General features: G+C 49.5%; 1 protein-coding gene across 6 annotated transcripts in view; it reads right to left on the bottom strand.

The window, feature by feature from the left end:
• The window catches only part of LOC119454594 (protein 5NUC), a 201575-nt gene that overhangs the window by 165339 nt on the left and 15438 nt on the right, over window positions 1-20798 (bottom strand). For all 6 annotated transcript variants that reach the window (XM_049666903.1, XM_049666902.1, XM_049666905.1 and 3 more), the window contains exons 2-3: window positions 19807-19944; window positions 15168-15399 (exon numbers count right to left, since the gene is read on the bottom strand). In XM_049666903.1, coding sequence (XP_049522860.1) covers window positions 15168-15399; window positions 19807-19944 — 370 coding nt within the window. The remainder of the gene's footprint in view (window positions 1-15167; window positions 15400-19806; window positions 19945-20798) is intronic.

Raw genomic sequence — 20798 nt, forward strand, 5'->3', positions numbered from 1 at the left:
TATGACGCAAGCGGCTGTCCAACTTGCAGACGACATCGACAGTGCTCGGATAAATACGCTAAATAATACTTTATTGATCACCTCTACCGGAATGGACCGTATTGTCACGTAGTAGTGGCGGTAAAGAAAACAGTCGTAAAACTGTGTATGACGAAACTGGTTGTTTATGGGGCGAACCTGTGCCCACAAAAGCAAGCTACACTCAAAGCACAACGATAGCGGCGAACACAGTCGGCGATCGTCGAAAATCTCATCAGCGGCGAGACGCGTCGGCTTTTATACCTGAGTCATCGAAGGTTCCAGATTAATCCCTGATGCCCGCGTGTCTTCCAGAAAGTTCTAGACAATTCGCGTCGGTCACACAATCAGATAACATAAGCGTCGGTGAAAACAGGCAACGAAAAGAAGCATCGATAACGTTCTAGAAACTTCCGATACAGGCGCGTCCTGCGCCGAGCGATAACGTTTAACATTTGTTAGCCGGTGGAAAGCGGCCACCGGTGAAAGATAAACATGTATACGTGTCAATACCCTCCCCTTAAAAAGCATCGTCCCGATGCTACAAACACGAAAGCGACAACAAAACCACGCGTACAGAAAGGGACAAAAATAACAAAGCAACAAAGTACCTAGGTTCGTCAGCGGGCGTAGAAAGGCTTAAGACGCACCACGTGGATGACTTCAGGTCGTGCGCGGCGCCGCTGTGATTGCGAAATACCGTCTGGCACGACCTCATAGTCCAGTTCGCCAATGCGTCGGATGATCTTATATGGTCCGAAATAGCGACGTAAAAGTTTCTCGCTAAGTCCTCGCCGGCGTATCGGAGTCCACACCCAAACACGGTCTCCGGGCTGGTACTCGACGTAGCGTCGTCGAAGATTGTAGTGTCGGCTGTCGGTTCTCTGCTGGTTTTTGATGCGCAGGCGGGCGAGCTGTCGACCTTCTTCGGCACGCTGCAAATAGGTGGCAACGTCGAGATTTTCTTCGTCGGAGACATCCGGTAGCATGGCATCAAGCGTCGTTGCCGGTTTCCTTCCGTAGACCAGGTTGAACGGCGCCATGTGCGTCGTTTCTTGCATGGCCGTGTTGTATGCGAAGGTCACGTACGGAACGATGGCATTGTGTTCGACGTCGACGTACATTGCCAACATGTCGGCGATGGTCTTATTTAGGCGCTCGGTGAGGCCATTCGTCTGCGGGTGGTAGGCGGTGGTCCGGCGATGGCTTGTCTGGCTGTAGCGCAGGATGGCTTGAGTTAGTTCAGCCGAGAAGGCCGTACCTCTGTCGGTGATGAGGACTTCTGGGGCACCGTGGCGCAGGAGGATGTTCTCAACGAAGAATCGGGCAACCTCGGCGGCACTGCCTTTGGGCAAGGCTTTTGTTTCGGCGTAGCGGGTGAGGTAGTCCGTAGCTACGACGATCCATTTATTCCCGGACGTCGACGTCGGAAAAGGCCCCAGTAAGTCCATCCCGATCTGCTGGAACGGTCGGCGAGGTGGCTCGATCGGCTGTAGAAGTCCGGCTGGCCTTGTCGGCGGTGTTTTGCGTCGCTGACAGTCTCGGCATGTCCTTACGTAATGGGCGACGTCGGTAGAGAGGCGAGGCCAGTAGTATTTTTGTTGTATCCTCGCGAGCGTGCGGCAAAAACCGAGGTGTCCAGCCGTTGGGTCGTCATGGAGAGCTTGCAGAACCTCTGGACGCGATTCTGAGCGTACAACGAGGAGGTAGTTGGCTCGGAGGGGCGAGAAGTTCTTCTTTAGGAGAATGTCGTTTTGCAAGAAAAACGACGCCAATCCTCGCCTGAACACCTTCGGCACAATGACGGTCTTGCCTTCCAGGTAGTCTACAAGGCTCCTTAGTTCGGGGTCGGCTCGCTGTTGTTCGGCGAATTCGTCGGCACTGATGGGTCCCAAGAAAGTGTCGTCATCCTGGTCGTCTTGTGGCGGCGGTTCTACGGGGGCGCGAGACAAGCAGTCGGCATCAGAGTGCTTTCGCCCGGACTTGTAAACTACGGTGATGTCGAATGCTTGAAGTCTAAGACTCCATCGTGCGAGGCGACCTGAAGGATCCTTCAAGTTAGCTAGCCAACACAAGGCGTGGTGGTCGCTCACAACTTTAAAGGGCCTGCCATAGAGGTAGGGACGAAACTTTGATGTAGCCCAGATGATGGCGAGGCACTCCTTTTCTGTTGTGGAATAATTTGCTTCCGCCTTCGATAGCGACCGGCTAGCGTAACTTACAACCCTTTCTAGTCCGTCAGTCCTCTGCACAAGAACGGCGCCGAGTCCTACGCTGCTTGCGTCGGTGTGGACTTCGGTATCGGCGTTTTCGTCGAAATGCGCAAGTACTGGCGGTGATTGCAGGCGTCGCTTCAGTTCTTCAAATGCTTCGACTTGCGGCGTCTCCCACTTGAACTCGACGTCGGCCTTCGTGAGGTACATCAGTGGCTCAGCGATCCGGGAAAAGTCCTTGACGAAGCGCCTGTAATAGGCGCACAGTCCAAGAAATCTACGCACTGCCTTCTTGTCGGCGGGCGGAGGAAAGTTGGAGATGGCTGCAGTTTTCTGAGGGTCGGGGCGCACTCCAGACTTGTTGATGACGTGGCCCAAGAACAGGAGCTCCTCATATGCGAAGCGGCACTTTTCTGGCTTTAACGTGAGTCCGGAGGTTTCGATTGCTTGAAGAACTGTTTCAAGGCGCCGCAGGTGTTCTTCGAAGCTTGAGGCAAACACAACGACGTCGTCCAAATAGACGAGGCAAGTCTGCCACTTCAAGCTTGCCAGTACTGTATCCATGACGCGTTGGAAAGTCGCAGGTGCCGAGCAAAGACCAAACGGCATGACCTTGAACTCGAACAGTCCGTCTGGTGTTATAAACGCAGTCTTCTCCCGGTCCCTCTCGTCGACTTCGATTTGCCAGTAGCCGGTTTTGAGGTCCATCGACGAAAAATACTTTGCGTTGTAGAGTCGATCCAAGGCGTCGTCAATCCGTGGGAGGGGGTATACGTCCTTCTTCGTGATCTTGTTGAGGCGACGATAATCGACGCAGAAACGTAGGGTTCCATCCTTCTTCTTCACTAACACCACGGGGGACGCCCACGGACTCTTGGACGGCTGGATGATGTCGTCGCGTAGCATTTCGTCGACTTGTTGCCTTATGGCTTCACGTTCGCGCGCCGAAACTCGGTACGGGCTCTGACGGAGTGGGCGGACATTTTCGTCGGTGATGATGCGGTGCTTGGCGACCGGGGTTTGTCGAACTTTTGACGACGACGAGAAGCAGTCCTTGTATTGCAGGAGCAGGGCTTTTAGTTGTTCTTTCTTATGCCTGGGAAGGTTCTGATTGACGTCGAAAGTTGGTTCAGGGATTACAGTCGTCGTTGCAGGGGCACTGGAATCCGTGAAGGCGAAAGCACTGCTGGCTTGTACTATTTCGTCGATGTAGGCGACCGTGGTGCCTTTGTTAATGTGCTTGTATTCAGGGCTGAAGTTCGTGAGCATCACCCTTGATTTCCCTGCACGTAGCTCAGCTATGCCTCTAGCGACGCAAATTTCACGGTCGAGCAGTAGGTGATGATCACCCTCGATGATGCCCTCCATGTCTGCAGGCACTTCGGTACCGACGGAAATAATTACGCTGGAGCGAGGCGGAACGGTGACTTGTTCTTCAAGCACATTCAAGGCATGGTAACTTATGCTTGTACCCGGTAGTATCGCGTTGTGCGTTGAAAGCGTTATCGACTTGGATCTTAAGTCGATGACTGCACCGTATTGGTTTAAAAAGTCCATGCCTAGGATGACATCCCTGGAGCAGTGCTGCAAGATTACGAAGCTCGCCGGGTAAGTGCGGTTGTTTACCGTGACTCGGGCTGTGCAGATTCCAGCCGGCGTTATTAGGTGGCCTCCCGCTGTCCGGATATCGGGTCCTTGCCAGGCCGTCTTCAACTTCTTTAACTTGGTGGTGAACGCGCCACTGAAGACGGAATAGTCGGCGCCAGTGTCGACGAGAGCGGTGACGTTATGACCATCGATAAGAACGTCTAAGTCGGTAGACCGTCGTCTAGCATTACGGTTAAGTCGTGGCGTCGGATCACGGCTGCGTCGGCTTGCTCCGCTGCTGCTACGTCGCGTCGGCCGGTCTTCGTGCGGCGGCGAAGTGCTGTCAAGGCTGTTGCTAGGCGGCGTGCTGATATCTCGTCGTGATGATTCGCGAATCGTCGTCGTCGTCGTCGTCCGCGGCGGAGGATCTTCGGCATTGCGTCGTACAGCAACCGCACCTCCATCGGTTGCTGCCTTTAGTTTCCCGGGTAAGGGCAGGGAGATCGGCCCCGGGTGGGACCGGTGTACTGACGGCGATGCGGCGAGATGTAGCGGCCTGGTGACGGCGAGCGTGAGGGTCGTCGGGGTTGCCACTGAGCTCCGGCGAGGTAGTCGGCAATGTCGCGCGGTCGTTCACCGCGCACTGGACGCGGCGCGTTGACGGCGAACCCTCGTAGGCCCATCTCGCGGTATGGGCATCGGCGGTAGATATGACCAGCTTCCCCGCAGTGATAGCAGAGCGGGCGGTGGTCGGGGGCGCGCCAAATGTCAGTCTTTCTCGGGTAGCTGCGCTGGACGACGGACGGGCGTTCTGGCGGCGGCGGTGGTGGACGGCGGAACTGCGGCGTTACGGGGCCCTGGCACGAGCGCGGCGGGGGGCCTTGACGACGGGCGACGGCGGCGTAGGTCAGCGCTTCCGGCTCGGGTTGCGGCGATTCGGGAAGTCCTAGCGATTGCTGGATTTCCTCCCGCACGATATCGGCGATGGAAGCAACTTGAAGCTGCGACGACGGTAGCAACTTCTGCAGCTCTTCGCGTACTATCGCCCTGATGGTGTCTCGTAGGTCGTGGGAGAGACCTTGGACTTCGGCGTAATGTGGCGTCGAACGGCGATTGTATTGCCGGTTGCGCATGTCCAGTGCTTTGTCGATCGTCATAGCCTCCGAGAGAAAGTCTTGGACTGTCGTTGGTGGATTCCGCACCAGTCCGGCGAATAGTTCCTGCTTAACTGCCCGCATGAGCAAGCGAACTTTCTTGTCTTCTGGCATAGCGGGGTCGGCGTGCCGGAATAATCGAGTCATTTCTTCAGTGTACATAGCGATGCTCTCATTCGGGAGCTGTACACGGTTTTCCAACAAGGCTGCAGCTCTTTCTTTACGGACGACGCTCGTGAAGGTGTCCAGGAATGCGGCTCTGAAGAGGTCCCAGGTTGTTAGTGCACGCTCCCTATTCTCGAACCAGGTTCTGGCGCCGTCTTCAAGCGAGAAGTAAACATGGCGCAGCTTGTCGTCGTCGCTCCATTTGTTGAACGTCGCGGTCCTCTCATATGTCTCCAGCCAGGTTTCAGGGTCTTCAGCCGATGATCCACGAAAGGTCGGTGGCTCCCGAGGTTGTTGCAGCAGGATGGGGGACGCTGGTGCTGCCATTCTGGTTGTTGACTTGGCCTTGATTGCAGTGGTCTTTTCGGGAAGAAGTCCGTACTCCGGCAGAAGTCCTTGCTGCCTACGGCTAGCTCGCTGTTCCTTGGCGACGTTGGTCTCGTCCTCCGGTTTCGGGCTTGGGTCGCGGCTTTGCGGGGGCGTTCGGTGCATGAACGAACTAGCACCTCCACCAGATGTCACGTAGTAGTGGCGGTAAAGAAAGCAGTCGTAAAACTGTGTATGACGAAACTGGTTGTTTATGGGGCGAACCTGTGCCCACAAAAGCAAGCTACACTCAAAGCACAACGATAGCGGCGAACACAGTCGGCGATCGTCGAAAATCTCATCAGCGGCGAGACGCGTCGGCTTTTATACCTGAGTCATCGAAGGTTCCAGATTAATCCCTGATGCCCGCGTGTCTTCCAGAAAGTTCTAGACAATTCGCGTCGGTCACACAATCAGATAACATAAGCGTCGGTGAAAACAGGCAACGAAAAGAAGGATCGATAACGTTCTAGAAATTTCCGATACAGGCGCGTCCTGCGCAGAGCGATAACGTTTAACATTTGTTAGCCGGTGGAAAGCGGCCACCGGTGAAAGATAAACATGTATACGTGTCAGTATTGACGCATACCTACGTGTGAAAAGCCTCGCCATCGCTGGCAAAACCCACGAGGTGGTCGTTCATCCCACGTATCCGCAAGACTCGTGCAAAGGCATTTTCGCCTTACCCGTCGACATTAAGAAAGCCCAAAATCTTGCCCCATCTTCGACAAGCTAACCCGGAACCCGTGGCGCTCCACGCCCGCCGAATGGGTAAGACCGAAACAATATCGGTGACTTTGCTCGGGAATAAGCTGCCGTTCTACGTCCAATACGCCCACTGCTGGCTCCGCTGCACACCTTTTCGATGGAAGGAGGAAGCCAGTGTCAAGTGCAAGCAAATCTGACATCGGCGGGATATCCAACTTGTGAGAAGTGCGCGGAGGTTAGCCCAAACGCGAACCATACCTGCAACCATAAATGTGTGGTCTATGCGGGAGACCACGCTACGGGCTCGGCGCATTGTCCAGAGCGCTACAAGCCCAATAGGACCCCTCCTCCTCCCAAGAAGAGGAAATCCGATACCAAGCAATCAGGCAAGGAGCCGGCACCGCCTCTGAAAGGGAAAGAACACTGGCCGATACTACCGACGCCATCGACCTCAGGATTAGCGCAAAGACATGTGAGCTGGGCTGGGGTAGTTTCTCGGGGCTCCTCACTTCCCAACTTCCCTCACAACCTGACAAAAACCAATAAATTTTTCTCACTAGCTCAAGAAAACGCAATGTTATGAGTCAAAATAGCCCCGATCGAAGGTCAAATCCAATCGTTTAACTCTCTTATCCCTAGTACGTCCAATGCATCAGAGTACAAGCAAGTTTCTAACAATAGTTAGGCGAGCCCGGTGTGGCCCCTTCTCCTCGAAATACGGCAGGACCTTCTCCCGCCAATCCTCTTAGACGCAGACGCCTACATGGATCTGAAGGACAGAATCACAGCTCTTGAAACCAAAACTGATCAGGGATTTATTTCCCTGGAGACGCGCATTACACACCTCGAGACTCGCATGACTAATATTGAAAGCCATATTGACAAACTCATAAACATGATTGCTACGATCATCACCGTCATTCGAGCACTGACTAATGTCCAAAACAAATAAAAGCAAAGATCTGGCAATGAACGGACGGGGGTGCAAAAAAACTAATTTTCTACACTATGTTGCCAATAGCCCAACCACACCGGCGGTAATAGCATTAGAAGAGATGCACTGTGAAGTGAAACAACCGGGATATATTGCTCACCAGTGGCATCGCTCCGCTGCAGGGTCGTACACGGCATGCCTCACACGACGACACCTCACAGTAGGAGTGTGCTTGTCTGGGCTGGTTGGTACATCCATTGGTAAGGGAACAAACAGCGCTATTTTAACAAGTAGTTAATCACGCGCGTCGTCATGGCAGGTTATCATGTTTTTAACAAGTAGTTTATCTCGCAGCTATGTAGAGAGACAGAGGGTACGCTGACGCAGGAGTTTCCGTGCGATTGAATGCAGAACGCTTCGCAAATCTCGCGGGCTCTTTGATCTTTATACCTACCTATTATTGTGCAATCTTCAAAGAGAGGTTTGCAGCCGCATTCTTTGCAGTGCTGGGCTAAATGGCTCGGTACAGACCCTTTCATTGCGTACGCATGTTCCCTCAGCCGGTCATTCAAACATCGGCCTGTTTGGCCAATGTAGCAGCGTTTGCACTTGAGTGGGATTTTATACACAACAGCACATGCGCACTCAACATGAGCTTTTCTGTGTTGCTTCTCACAGGTTGCTTTTTTGGGGCCTTCCTTGTTCAACTTGCGGCATAGCGCCGACAACTTGTCCCTTGCGCTGAACAAAACGCGTGTGCCTATTTTTCCGGCGACCTTCTTTAACCTATGCGAGACCCCATGGACATAGGGTATGACGGTGGTGCTCACATGAGGTCCCTTGTCTTGGGCGTCACGTCCTGCCCTCCCTCTGGTGAGGATCACCAAAAGCTTTTCCGAGACACTCATCAGCAGGGCCATGGGGTACCCAGCCTGGATGAGCCGGTGCACTTGGTGCATGAAGCTGCTAGCCACCCGGTGGTGGCATGAAAGGGTCAGAGCTGCTCTGAGACATGAGACTGCGATGCTTCTTTTAACTATTTTTGAGTGCGCAGACGTGAAGGGGAGAATACATTTCTTCGAGCGGGGGTTGTAAGCCCAACAAACGTGTTCCCTTTCTAGCGATATCTCTAGGTCGAGAAACCTTATCTTATTATCGGAGGGATGCTCGATCGTTAGTTCTAAAGGTTTCATTACCGATTGAAAGATGTCGAAAATTTCGTTAGCACGCGAGAGTTGACCTGTTTCGTCAGTTTTGTGTAGCACAAGGAAATCATCCACAAAGCGAAATACTTTTGTTACGCTGGTCGGTAGGAGGCAGCCCATGAGGCTTCTGTCAAAACGTGCTAGCACAAGGTTGCTAAGAACAGGAGCGATACAAGATCCAATGCACACGCCATCCCGTTGGATGAAAATGGCACCATTGTAGCTTATGAACGTCGACTCGAGGTAAAAACTAAGAAGCTCTAAAAACTTGTCAATATGTATACCACATGCATTCTGAAGCTTAGTGGTCCCATACCTATCAATGCACTGGCTAACTTCATCACACACGAGGTTGTGGGGCAAGAAATAGAATAAGTCTTTCACGTCAACTGAGAAGGCACCTACTTGCTCCGAGCACTCATTTTGAAGGTATTCGGAAACACTGGTCGGGCTCATGATGATGCACGGATCATCAACGGGGAGGACATCTAGCGACGACTTTAAGTTGGAAGCCACGCACCGTTGCCAAGTACCACGCTCCGAGACTATGGCTCGGAAAGGATTGCCTTCTTTGTGGATTTTCACGGAAAAGAACACCGACAGGCACAAATTTCCTGCTGCCTTGACAGACTTGGCCAGGGCAGAGAGACCCACCTCTTCACAAATCTTGGCCGCTCGGGTTCTAGTTTTTGTGTGGTTGACGCCGACCAGCCCTTTGAAGTTCTTTGAGATGGCCTCTTCAGATTTGCAGTCGTATTCCCGCCTTGGCATAAGCACGAAGCCCCCCTCCTTATCGGCCTGGAGGAGTCTGGCGTCAGCTCTTCGTAGCGAGGCCACAATGAAGCGAGAGCGTTGACCAGTTTCCTTGACCTCTTGCGGTAGGCACTCGACGCCTTCCTGAACTAACCGGCCAACTTCATCCTCCTTAGCCCTTCCCACGGTGCTTCTCACCAGGCTGAGCAGCTCCACCCTGTCCAGCTTCGGGTTCTCGCAAAATTTTGGTCCCTTCCGTAGCACTTGTTTTACGTCATTCTGTAGGTGCACGTCTCCAAGGATGACCACCTCCTGGCCTGGCTCCTTGTCTCGGCGGTTCTTCTTCGGCAACCAAGGCAAAAGGTGCAGCCAAAGGAAATCCGCCGTTTTCTGTGCTACTCGAATGTCCCGGAGGAAGAGCCTCTGCATTGCTTCTGCTCTTTACCACATGCACTGTCATCCGAATCAGCCCACGTTGCTATGGCACTCGCACGCAAGGGTCGGCCATGACGATGACGGCCTGACGGCAAATGTATGGCGTCGACGCACTGATGGCGATAGAATGACAAAGAAGAAATGACGTCGATGGAAGGACGAAGACGACAATCGAATGCCAATTCTGAAATGATGACAATAGTACGACGAGGACAGCGTAATGACGACGACATGAGGACAGCGCAATGACGATGAAGAATGAATTACGATGATGATGTCACGACGTCGACGTAACGACGACCGAATGACAAAAATTGGAGGACGAAGGTGGAATGACGACAATGGAATGACTACGACGGTAGTACGAGTATTCAAGGACGACCGCACTATTACCATGGAATGACGAAGAAAGATTGACCTCGATGGAACGGCAAAGACGATGTTACGACGAGGCCTCATGTCCATAGCGAACGATTCTAAAAATATGACGATGGAACGATGACCGCCTGATCACGATGGCATCAGAAGAGTGTATGACAACGAACGTATGAGGATCATAGTTGTTTTTGGTACCGAGTTCAGGTTTTTACTTGGCCGTCGCTCACGATTATACCTTTGTTGATCGGGGCCGCGGCCCTCGGTACTCCGTCCGTTGTTAGGGTGTACGTTGCAAACGTGATTACAACTCCTCCGTATGTACACGTTTCCTTACATATAAACATCTCGCCAACAGCTTCCGGAGCGTTCGACTCCAGCTCTCCTATCCCTCTATCCAGAATAAACGATTTCCTCTTTTAGGCAATTGGATTCACACGAGCATTCTTCTTCTCCGACCCTCGTTAGCGTAGGGCCCCCGAACAATAATCACGAGCGCGTTTACAAGCACGAACCTGTCAGGAAGCGATGGTTAGCACAAATCAACCCAAAAGCTCTCTTTCGGCTGGCACCATCGGTTCGCTAAGCTGCCCACCCCTAAGAACATGTTTAGTTACTAATTCGACCAGCTTGCTGTGCTCTTGGTTACTTTCACTCTTTTCCGTTTCCTGTGCCCACTCCATTGCCACTGAAGTGAAGCCTTTACTTCAGCGGCAAATATTAACGAGCGCGTTTACAAGCACGAACCTGTCAGGAAGCGATGGTTAGCACAAATCAACCCAAAAGCTCTCTTTCGGCTGGCACCATCGGTTCGCTAAGCTGCCCTTCACTGATCACAAACACTACAGTGTTTGTGATCAGTGAAGGTCGTCGAACTTAACACTTTCTGTATCACGACGACGCACTGACGACTTTGGCATCACAAAGACGACATGATCAGGATATACCTGTAGAACGAGGACCGCATGATTACGGCGACGTCATTACGACGTGAATCTGAAGGCAATTGGAAAGTAAAGAGCGGTAAAAAGAGTCTAGACAGATAGATGACACAAGGAGACTAAACTAGGCTAAGAATGATAATCGCAATAAAACCTATAGTCCGATGCTTGCGCCGTACCTCTTAAGACTAAAACCATGTACTTGTGGTATAGCAGATATGTGGCGATATGAACTACATGCTTCCGACGTGCATACATAGAGAAAGAGCTGTGTCTGTCTAACATTCCTCTATTGACCTTTGAGCGGTGTGTTAGACATACCTTATGTTACATCCCTCATTTTTTGTTCTTGCCTGCTTCCTCTAATTTCGTTACCTCTTGCTGCATGGTTTCGTGGAACGCTCAGTCTCTTACAGTAGACACTGCATTGCATTGCCCTCCCTACTACATGGTATCATTGTTGCTTTTGTGTTTGACATCATGTTAAATAGCCCATGTATTTGAAGCCACTTCAAATGTTCACTGTGTGAAAGTGCAACTGTTCGTCGCCTAAGCTTGCTGCCCTTATGGTAACATAAAATCAAGTTGTATGACTATATTTTACCCTTACTTACTACAAGCTTCCTGGAGCGTTCTTAAACTTAACATAAAATGTTGCAACATAAAATAGCACCTGTTGATTTCACGAAACACCAAGCTCTCAATGATGTAGGAGGTGATGCAGAAGTACGCCTGTATGAAAAACCCATTCCGGCTTAACTCCTCTCACGGTGAATGTGGACCATAATATTGTTACAAGGCTGCGCGCAATGGAACAAAGACGACGTTGACCATCGGGGTGAAAAACACAACGATTGAAGAGATTCTCTTTCCGCCATCTTGGCAGCGCTACACCTCGCTGTATATAGTTTGTAAATATATTTACATTTATATCGTTTCCCATGGCATTTTGGTGAAGGTGCGAGGTGCTACTCAAGACGGAACTCCGCAGCCGACGTGTCCTGGCAAGTTTCACCATGTCAACAGGCGGGGATATTGCATCAACGACAACACCGGCACCCCAGCCAGTGATCTTGATCCAACCCCGCGACCCAGGCTCTTTTTGCGGCACCGACAACGTCGACGTTGATGACTGGATAGGGAATTACGAGCGCGTCGCAACAAATAATCGGTGGGACTCGACAGTGACACTCACTAATGCCGGTTTCTACCTCAGCGGGACAGCGCGCGTCTAGTTTGACACTAACGAAACGGAGCTGACCAGCTGGGATCTATGTAAGCAGAAGCTTCGTGACCTATTTGGCAAACGAATTGGCCGCCAGAGCGCCGCTTCGAAAGATCTCTCCTGTCGCGCCCAATCTCCCACGGAGTCGTACGTGTCGTACATCCTTGACGTTATCGCCCTTTGCCGCCGAGTTGATGCCACCATGACCGAGGCGGACAAAGTAAGTCACGTCCTAAAAGGCATTGCTGATGATGCTTTCAACTTGCTGGTCTTTAAGGACTGCTCGACCATTGAAGACATTATCAAGGAATGCCGGCGTTTTGAAGCACTCAAGAGTCGCCGCATCGCCCAACAATTCATGCGGCTTCCAAACACGGCCGCTACATCGTCCTGCGCAGACATTCAGCCGCCCAATCAGCAACCGACCACCGACAGCCTTGTCCGCATCGTTCGTCGTGAAATTGAGGCGGCGTCGCCACCTTCCTATTTCGCACGCCCTTCTGACGTCTCTTTAATCCAAGCCGTCGTGAGGGAAGAGCTGGCTAACGCAGGACTCCAGCCTGTTGCCTCCCTTCCTTAACCTCAGGTCAGTTTTGTTCTTCCGCCTTACGGAAATACAGCAACGTTGCGTCGCTATCGTGATCTGGCCCAATGAAGAACCCACGACGATAAGCCCGTATGTTTTCTTTGCCACGGCGTTGGACATATTTCCCGTCACTGCCGGTATCGCCAACCTCCCTCCCATCGCTCATTATTTTTTTACATTCGCCGCGACGACAATCGGCCCCTACAGTTTCCCGCTCGTAACAACTCATCGCTCTGAGACGCTCCTGCAGATGCTCCGAGACGCTCATTAGCATTAAATAGATACTACCTACTTCCACTGCATACACACGAAGCCGCAGGGTTGCTGCCAACCACAACGAAAATTATGCAACCACGAATAACATATGGAACCACAGTAAGAACTCCATAGTATCCCTAGTGTTCTAGCTGCGACTTCGTTGCAATTTCTCGCTCTCAAGCGGCTTCATTCCACGCGGAGATGTATGTTGCGGATGGGATGCGATCGCTTTATTATATTTATTGCTACACACCGCCTGTTGAAACGTTTGGTTTCAATGCTGTCATCTGCATGGAGCGGCATGCTAAGAAGAGAATGAAGAAAGACGGAGGAGCTCGCGGACCATGCAGTATGCGCACGATTTATAAAATAATGGTGATGACAAGCTGACGTACTCTTTCTTGGTTTCCCGACGACGAAGCTTGCTCTTGGTTCGGCAGGGGCCCTCACCTTTGACCGCTTCTGTCACCTTGGCGCATCCAGTCCGGGCGATTGGCCAGAAATGGCCACCTACCTATATTACGTACGCTGTGCCAAATTTGCCGGTTCGGGCACATACATACATATAGTAAGCCGAGCTGTCTACTATGCCAGACCCCAGTCAGCAGCAAGTTGCCTATTCGGCTACAGACCCCGTGCCTCACATTGTCTGATCGGCAAGACAGCAGCCAGCACATACCTAGCGGCCCATACTACTATACACCATGGCTTACTGTATAGGTAAAGTGGTTAGATACAAACAGACATACCGTCATGCGATCAAAGTTCCACCAACAGAATGCCAATACTAACAAAAACGCAGGCGCGCAGTGCAGAGGACCACGAGACAGAAGTAAATCAAGTCCGGCGACGGTCTTCACTTTTCGCTTGTGCCCGTCTGATGCACGGAACACGACTAAATATTGCCGTCTCATTTGTGACGATAAAACAGGAATATGCTGCTCTTGGACAAGCAAAAACGATTTTGATATCGCCTGTCAAGTAAAAGATCATGAAGATTGTTTACTGATTTATGACTGGGGGGGGGGGGAGGGGGAACAAGCCCAAGTGAGCGCTTCTGCCACTGCCTAATTACTGCATTAAAATACACATCAACCGCACTCACATAAGTATCATAACTTATTATCGCAGATGTTCAGAACGACTAGGTGCAAATATTTATCGAAATGGTATTGGTTTAGGCGACTAAAACAAGCGTTGCTTTCTGTGCAAGAAAGCTGTTGCCTCTAATTTATTAAGAAGAAATAAGAGCCTTCAAAAATTACAACAAATTCTAGCGAGTGTTTCTCAGCCCATTCAATTATTTCTTCATGAAAACTTGCTCATTCGATATATAAGCTAATCTATTATAATCGCTCTATAAGAGGGCTCTTAAGAAGTGAAACGAAACAGTGATCACTTGAATATATGAGCTGTTACCAGAAGAAAACAAGTCCACTTGTCAAAACGTTGGCTCCTGCTCTCACCTTGTTCTCGTGCTGCTCATTGTCTTGAATTTCCATATCCCGCATTCCCCGCGTTTTACCATCATGTATGTATTTTCTTTGCTCTCGATCGCACACGACAAGTGTGGCATTTTGTTCTTTCTCGCCAATTCGTATAACTTTCCTTGTGCCAAAGCTGCTCGCCGCATGTGTTGTGCAAATAAACGTACATTATAAAGCTTAGTTCCATTTCTAAAACCTTTCAAATGGCCCTCACCGTCGCTGCTGGGTGCTGCCGCTGTCTGGCCGCCGTAGCTTACACTAAAAAAATAATAATTACGTGCTGGATGGAGGGATCGCACCTTAGTCGACCAGCACTGCCGCCTGTTCCCCTATGCAGTACGGCATAATCGCACCTCTACTTTTTTTCGTGCCAACGCCGACTCGTTCTTTCCGAAGATCGCAACCGTGTGTCACTATGCCTATCACAAGTACGCGCGCTCCAGTTACCTTTACGATAAAGAAGCGCGAGTGAATTCGGCAAAGCTATAACATTTGAATAAGCGGGTCACGAAGGCTTCGCTTAATGTAGATTCCAAAATGTGCATTGGGTCTCCATAATTTCTTTTCTCCAACCAAACTGGACAGATAGCAGCTCGAGTAAGTGCCCAATCTTCCGAACCCTAGTTCTAACAAGAGTATGTAGATACCGCTTTACCAATTAAAGCGGTGTTTTTTTTAAAGAGGCATGTATGAATAAAGTGCATGAAGGAGAACTAAGTACTGTTCATACAAGATGAATATTGATGGAGGTACTTACCCGGTTTAGCAATAGTCATTGTCTCCGTTGTGACAACCCCTAAAATTGCTACCTTGCTTCCTGCAATGTCGTAAACTATGGACTTTGGCAGTGTGATATTTGCTTGCGTGAACAAAGGCTCTTCTGTGGTATCCAGGTTAGTCCCGAGGACTGTTACGTTTGCTTCATTCATTTTAGTTAGGAAAGGCACCAGTCCTGGAGGTCCGTCATCGAATTCATGATTTCCAAGGCACTGGTGGATAAAAAAGTGGATTTGTAATTAAAAAATAATTTATTTCTTTAAAAACCAAACATCGCAAATAAGTGTGCTACTTAGTTTGTTCGACTATCAACTTTTTAGAATTGCATTAGGCACGAATGTTAACGAAAGACCCCCTCTGAATCTTTACTGCCATGCGAAATTTTCCGTTAAATAACGAATTAAAATTTAAAAAATCACGCGCCATTCCACTGCTGTGAAGATGTATTGCCAGCGAAGAAGTTTAGTGCACGAAATACAGGCAACACAGAATTTCGGTCAAAGGTGTGAGAAAATTTTATTTCTCTTCAGCGGTAACGGCGGTCTTCCCGAAGAAAGACACGCACACACTCACATTCATTATGATCGGCGGTCTTGATCGGTGGCATGCACTCGCATGGAAGACTACCGCCACCTCGAGGAGTAGTCTCCCTTTTTAATGAGCTTAAGTATTGCCATAAATTTGAAAAAATAAAACGGAAGTTTATCTAGAAGCGAGCCCACATCAGTACTAACAGGCAGAGAAAATTTCACTGAAAGTCAGGCGCGTGGTCGAAGAACTTTATTTGGCTCTCGAACAAGACAATCAGATATCGTCAAAGGGATGAATAGGACATCAACAAAAATACAATTAGGAGACCGAATCGAAGTCACAGGTAAGGCACAGAGATAGCAGTTTTGCAAGCTGTTGATAAATAAATCACTTAGCATAGGGTAGGCAGCAACTGCGATTAGCCCTGAATCAGATGAATTGTCAAACCTGACTCACAAATAGAAAATAAGTGCCATTCAGGAACATGAAATTCAGAATGGCTAGAAAGCAGCAGATAAATAACTCAAAATAAAAAAAACGAATAACGAACCAAGACATTTACAGAATCAAAAACATATGCTGTTAAAACCATGAATGGCAATGTCAATACTTTTGTTTATGATTCAGCAAAGGCTGCAATGGGGTAGCTAAATACAACACTGTAGAGTACCAAAATAAGCATCTACCTTCATAAAGGGATATTGGTGAAAAGAAGCGGAAAGTAGTGATGGGATGGAACTGTTGTGCGACCCTGTGTGCTTAAACTGATAGTTGTCAAATGTAATCTTTTTCCCCACCACTACTTTCTAAGGCTTTACATGGTACATGAATACGGCAAGAAATTTGAAAGAAAATTGCATTTTCATGGAAGATTTCAGTTTACAGATGGGTCCCATCCAATTTTCCTTGTCTCTTTATCTGCAGAAAGGAGAAGTTAGCCGAATCAGGTGATAAATGTAAAATATTGTTAGGCGAAGGACGAGTCAGTAAGACTACCAACTATATTTACAGGTTGTATTTGCAACAGTGGTTGCAGCGCTGACCGGTTATATTCACAGCGCGAGCCCAGCTCCTTCTTCCTCTCCTTTTCTCGAGTGATGGCGCCCGCGCGCCTCGTTCAAACAACCAAATACCACACGCGTGTAGGAATACGAACTAAGTATTTTGTCTTATAAATTATACCGTGTGGTCGTCATCATCATCATCATCATCAGCCTATATTTATGTCCACTGCAGGACAAAGACCTCTCCCTGCGATCTCCAATTACCCCCGTCTTGCTCTAGCTGATTCTCACTTGCGCCTGCAAATTTCCTAACTTCATCACCATACCTAGTTTTCTATGATCCTCGACTGCGCTTCCCTTGGTATCCATTCTGTAACTATAATGGTCCACCGGTTATCCTTCTACGCATTACACGGCCTGCCCAGCTCAATTTTTCTATCTTAGTTTGAATTAGAATATTGTCACGTAGTAGTGACGGTAAATAAAACAGTCGCAAAACTGTGTATGACGAAACTGGTTGTTTATTGGGCGAACCTGTGGACACAAAAGCAAGCTACACTCAAAGCACAACGATAGCGGCGAACACAGTCGGCGATCGTCGAAAGTCTGATCAGCGGCAAAACGCGTCGGCTTTTATACCTGAGTCATCGAAGGTTCCAGAATAATCCCTGGTACGCGCGTGTCTTCCAGAAAGTTCTAGACAATTCGCGTCGGTCACACAATCGGATAACATAAGCGTCGCTGAAAACAGGCAACGGAAAGAAGCATCGATAACGTTCTAGAAACTTCCGATACAGGCGCGTCCTGCGCCGAGCGATAACGTTTAACATTTGTTAGCCGGTGGAAAGCGGCCATCGGCGAAAGATAAACATGTATACGTGTCAATACCCTCCCCTTAAAAAGCACCGTCCCGATGCTACAAACAAAGGCGAAAGCGAAAACAAAACGAAGCGTAATAAAGGAAGAAAATAACAAAGTAACAAAGTACCTATAAGCTCGTCAGCGGGCGTAGAAAGGCTTAAGACGCACCACGTGGGTCACTTCAGGTCGTGCCCGGCGCCGCTGTGATTGCGAAATGCCGTCTGGCACGACCTCATAGTCCAGTGCGCCAATACGTCGGATTATCTTATATGGTCCGAAATAGCGACGCAACTGTTTCTCGCTAAGTTCTCGTCGGCGTATCGGAGTCCAGACCCAAACACGGTCGCCGGGCTGGTACTCGACGTAGCGTCGTTGTAGATTGTAGTGTCGGCTGTCGGTCCTCTGCTGGTTCTTGATGCGCAGGGGGCGAGCTGTCGACCTTCTTCGGCACGCTGCAAATAAGTAGCAACGTCGAGATTTTCTTCGTCAGCGACGTCTGGTAGCATGGCGTCAAGCGTCGTCTCGATCGTTGTGGCCTCGGAAAGAAATTCGGCGACACTCTTGGGCGGGTTGCGCATCAATCCGGCGAATATTTGCTCTTTGACACCCCGCATCAAGAACCGAACTTTCTTTTCCTCAGACATATCGGGGTCGGCGTGGCGGAAGAGGCGAGTCATCTCCTCCGTGAAGATCGCGATGTTCTCGTTCGGCAATTGCACTCTGGTTTCTAATAAAACTTCGGCCATTTCTTTTCGCACGACATTCGTGAAGGTCCTCACGAAGTTCTCACGAAATAGGTCCCACGTCACCAGGGTGGTCTCTCTGTTCTCAAACCAGGTCCGAGCAGCATCATCCAATGAAAAATAAACATGGCCCAGCTTGTCGTCGTCGCTCCATTTGTTGAACGTCGCGGTCCTCTCGTATGTCTCCAGCCAGGTTTCAGGGTCTTCACCCGATGATCCACGAAAAGTCGGTGGCTCCCGAGGTTGCTGCAGCAGGATGGGGGACGCTGGTGCTGCCATTCTGGTCGTTGACTTGGCCTTGATTGCGGTGGTCTTTTCGGGAAGAAGTCCAAACTCCGGCACAAGTCCTTGCTGCCTACGGCTAGCTCGCTGGTCCTTGGCGAAGTTGGTCTCGTCCTCCGGTTTCGGGCTTGGGTCGCGGCTTTGCGGGGGCGTCCGATGCATGAACGAACTAGCACCTCCACCAGATGTCACGTAGTAGTGACGGCAGTGACGGTAAATAAAACAGTCGCAAAACTGTGTATGACGAAACTGGTTGTTTATTGGGCGAACCTGTGCCCCCAAAAGCAAGCTACACTCAAAGGACTTGTACGATAGCGCGAACACAGTCGGCGATCGTCGAAAGTCTGATCAGCGGCAAAACGCGTCGGCTTTTATACCTGAGTCATCGAAGGTTCCAGAATAATCCCTGGTACGCGCGTCTTCCAGAAAGTTCTAGACAATTCACGTCGGTCACACAATCGGATAACATAAGCGTCGCTGAAAACAGACAACGGAAAGAAGCATCGATAACGTTCTAGAAACTTCCGATACAGGCGCGTCCTGCGCCGAGCAATAACGTTTAACATTTGTTAGCCGGTGGAAAGCGGCCATCGGCGAAAGATAAACATGTATACGTGTCAATATTGGCTATCCCCGTTTCCTCTATGATCCACACCGCTCTCCTCTTGTCTCTTAACGTCAGGCCTTTTGCGCAATACCTTAAGGTATGGCACATCTAGCTCTATTTTCAGTCCCTTTTCCAGCTATATTTAACAATTTTGTACTTGTTCAGAACAACCCTACATCTTTATTGTATGCGATCATCACCATCAAATTAGCTTTAGGTGCAATATATCTTACCTTCTTTTCAAACTCAGTCTTCATTACATATTGAATTGTTTTCCAGAAGATAAAAATAACTACCCTACAGACACTACAATAGTTCGGAATGAACACGTAGACCGAAATAAATATCAGCGCAAAATTCGCACGTTCTTACAATGTGGTCCTGGAAAATAAAAAAACCCTGACATGACACGAGCACTGAAAAGTAGAATGTCACTGAAATGCTACACGTCCTGTCGACAAAAGGCATTGTAAGCAAGTGAAGGCTACAATGCGGAAGCAGGGAACAAGGAAACAGCTAAGTATCCCATTTAGGCTCTGGGCACATTCCTTCTCGCCGTTAAGATGGTCTATATGGAATGACGGTACCTACCACAGCGTCATAAGACATGTTTGCCATGACAGCAGAAACAATGTTGTATTTTAGTATGGAATACCACAGTGTTCCTTGGAAGAAGTCTCCAGCGTTGAAGAACAAAGGGTTTGCAGAAGTGTTCTTCAGTGTCCTAACCTGCGCATGAAGGCATAAAGAAAAAAGATAGTTGAGAACGCAGAAATTGTTCTGGTGTATAATAAAGAAATCATTGCCTTCCAGTAATCCTGTAACTGTGGACAGGAAAAATAATCTTACAAGCACGGCTCACTTAAGCTATATGTTGCATCTGCAGTAACGGTAATCTGTAATCATATTCTAGATTAAACGTTAAGGAGGTGTGGGCGTTTAGTGGGCGCCAGAGGTGATTCATTTCTTCAGCGTCGAGAACGTTTGGTAAAAGTTATGGTATCCCCGAAATTCCTCGATGAATACGACCGCTCAGCGTGAAGCAAATAATAGGGGCTTTGTCTCGCCATAAGAATTGCCACCGTATTTTAATAGGATGAGGATGTAACAAGTGGGCCCCGCTATCAACAAAAAATATTAGTAACGGCCCACATTCCATGTTCGGTGTTTATACACGGGCTTTACGTCAATTGGTTGCAATTCGCAACTGAAATAAACTGCAGGGGGCGCTGCAAAATCTGGCCGCGTCTGGCTACAATGCGCCACATGGCGGATGCACCGAGGTCCCCGCGTCACCGCAACCGCTGTTTTTGATTATTTTTGGGCAGTGTGATGCCGCTTTTCGCTGTTTTGTAGAAGGAAAGCGGGTAGCTGACGGCAAGCACATCATTTTAGCAGATCTAAGAGAGACACAGTGGGTAATGAGGCTGAAGTGGCCGCACGGTGTGTGCAAACCTCTGGCGTGACAGCGAACCCGCACGAGATTCTCATGAAAGTCACCGATGTTTTCTAGAATATATTCCATTGGTCGTGGAACCGAAGTTCTCGTGCACTGATGGATTGTCTAAAGTACAAGCACGTTT

Source organism: Dermacentor silvarum, chromosome 5, assembly GCF_013339745.2.
Source record: "Dermacentor silvarum isolate Dsil-2018 chromosome 5, BIME_Dsil_1.4, whole genome shotgun sequence".
Taxonomy (NCBI): Eukaryota; Metazoa; Arthropoda; class Arachnida; order Ixodida; family Ixodidae; genus Dermacentor; species Dermacentor silvarum.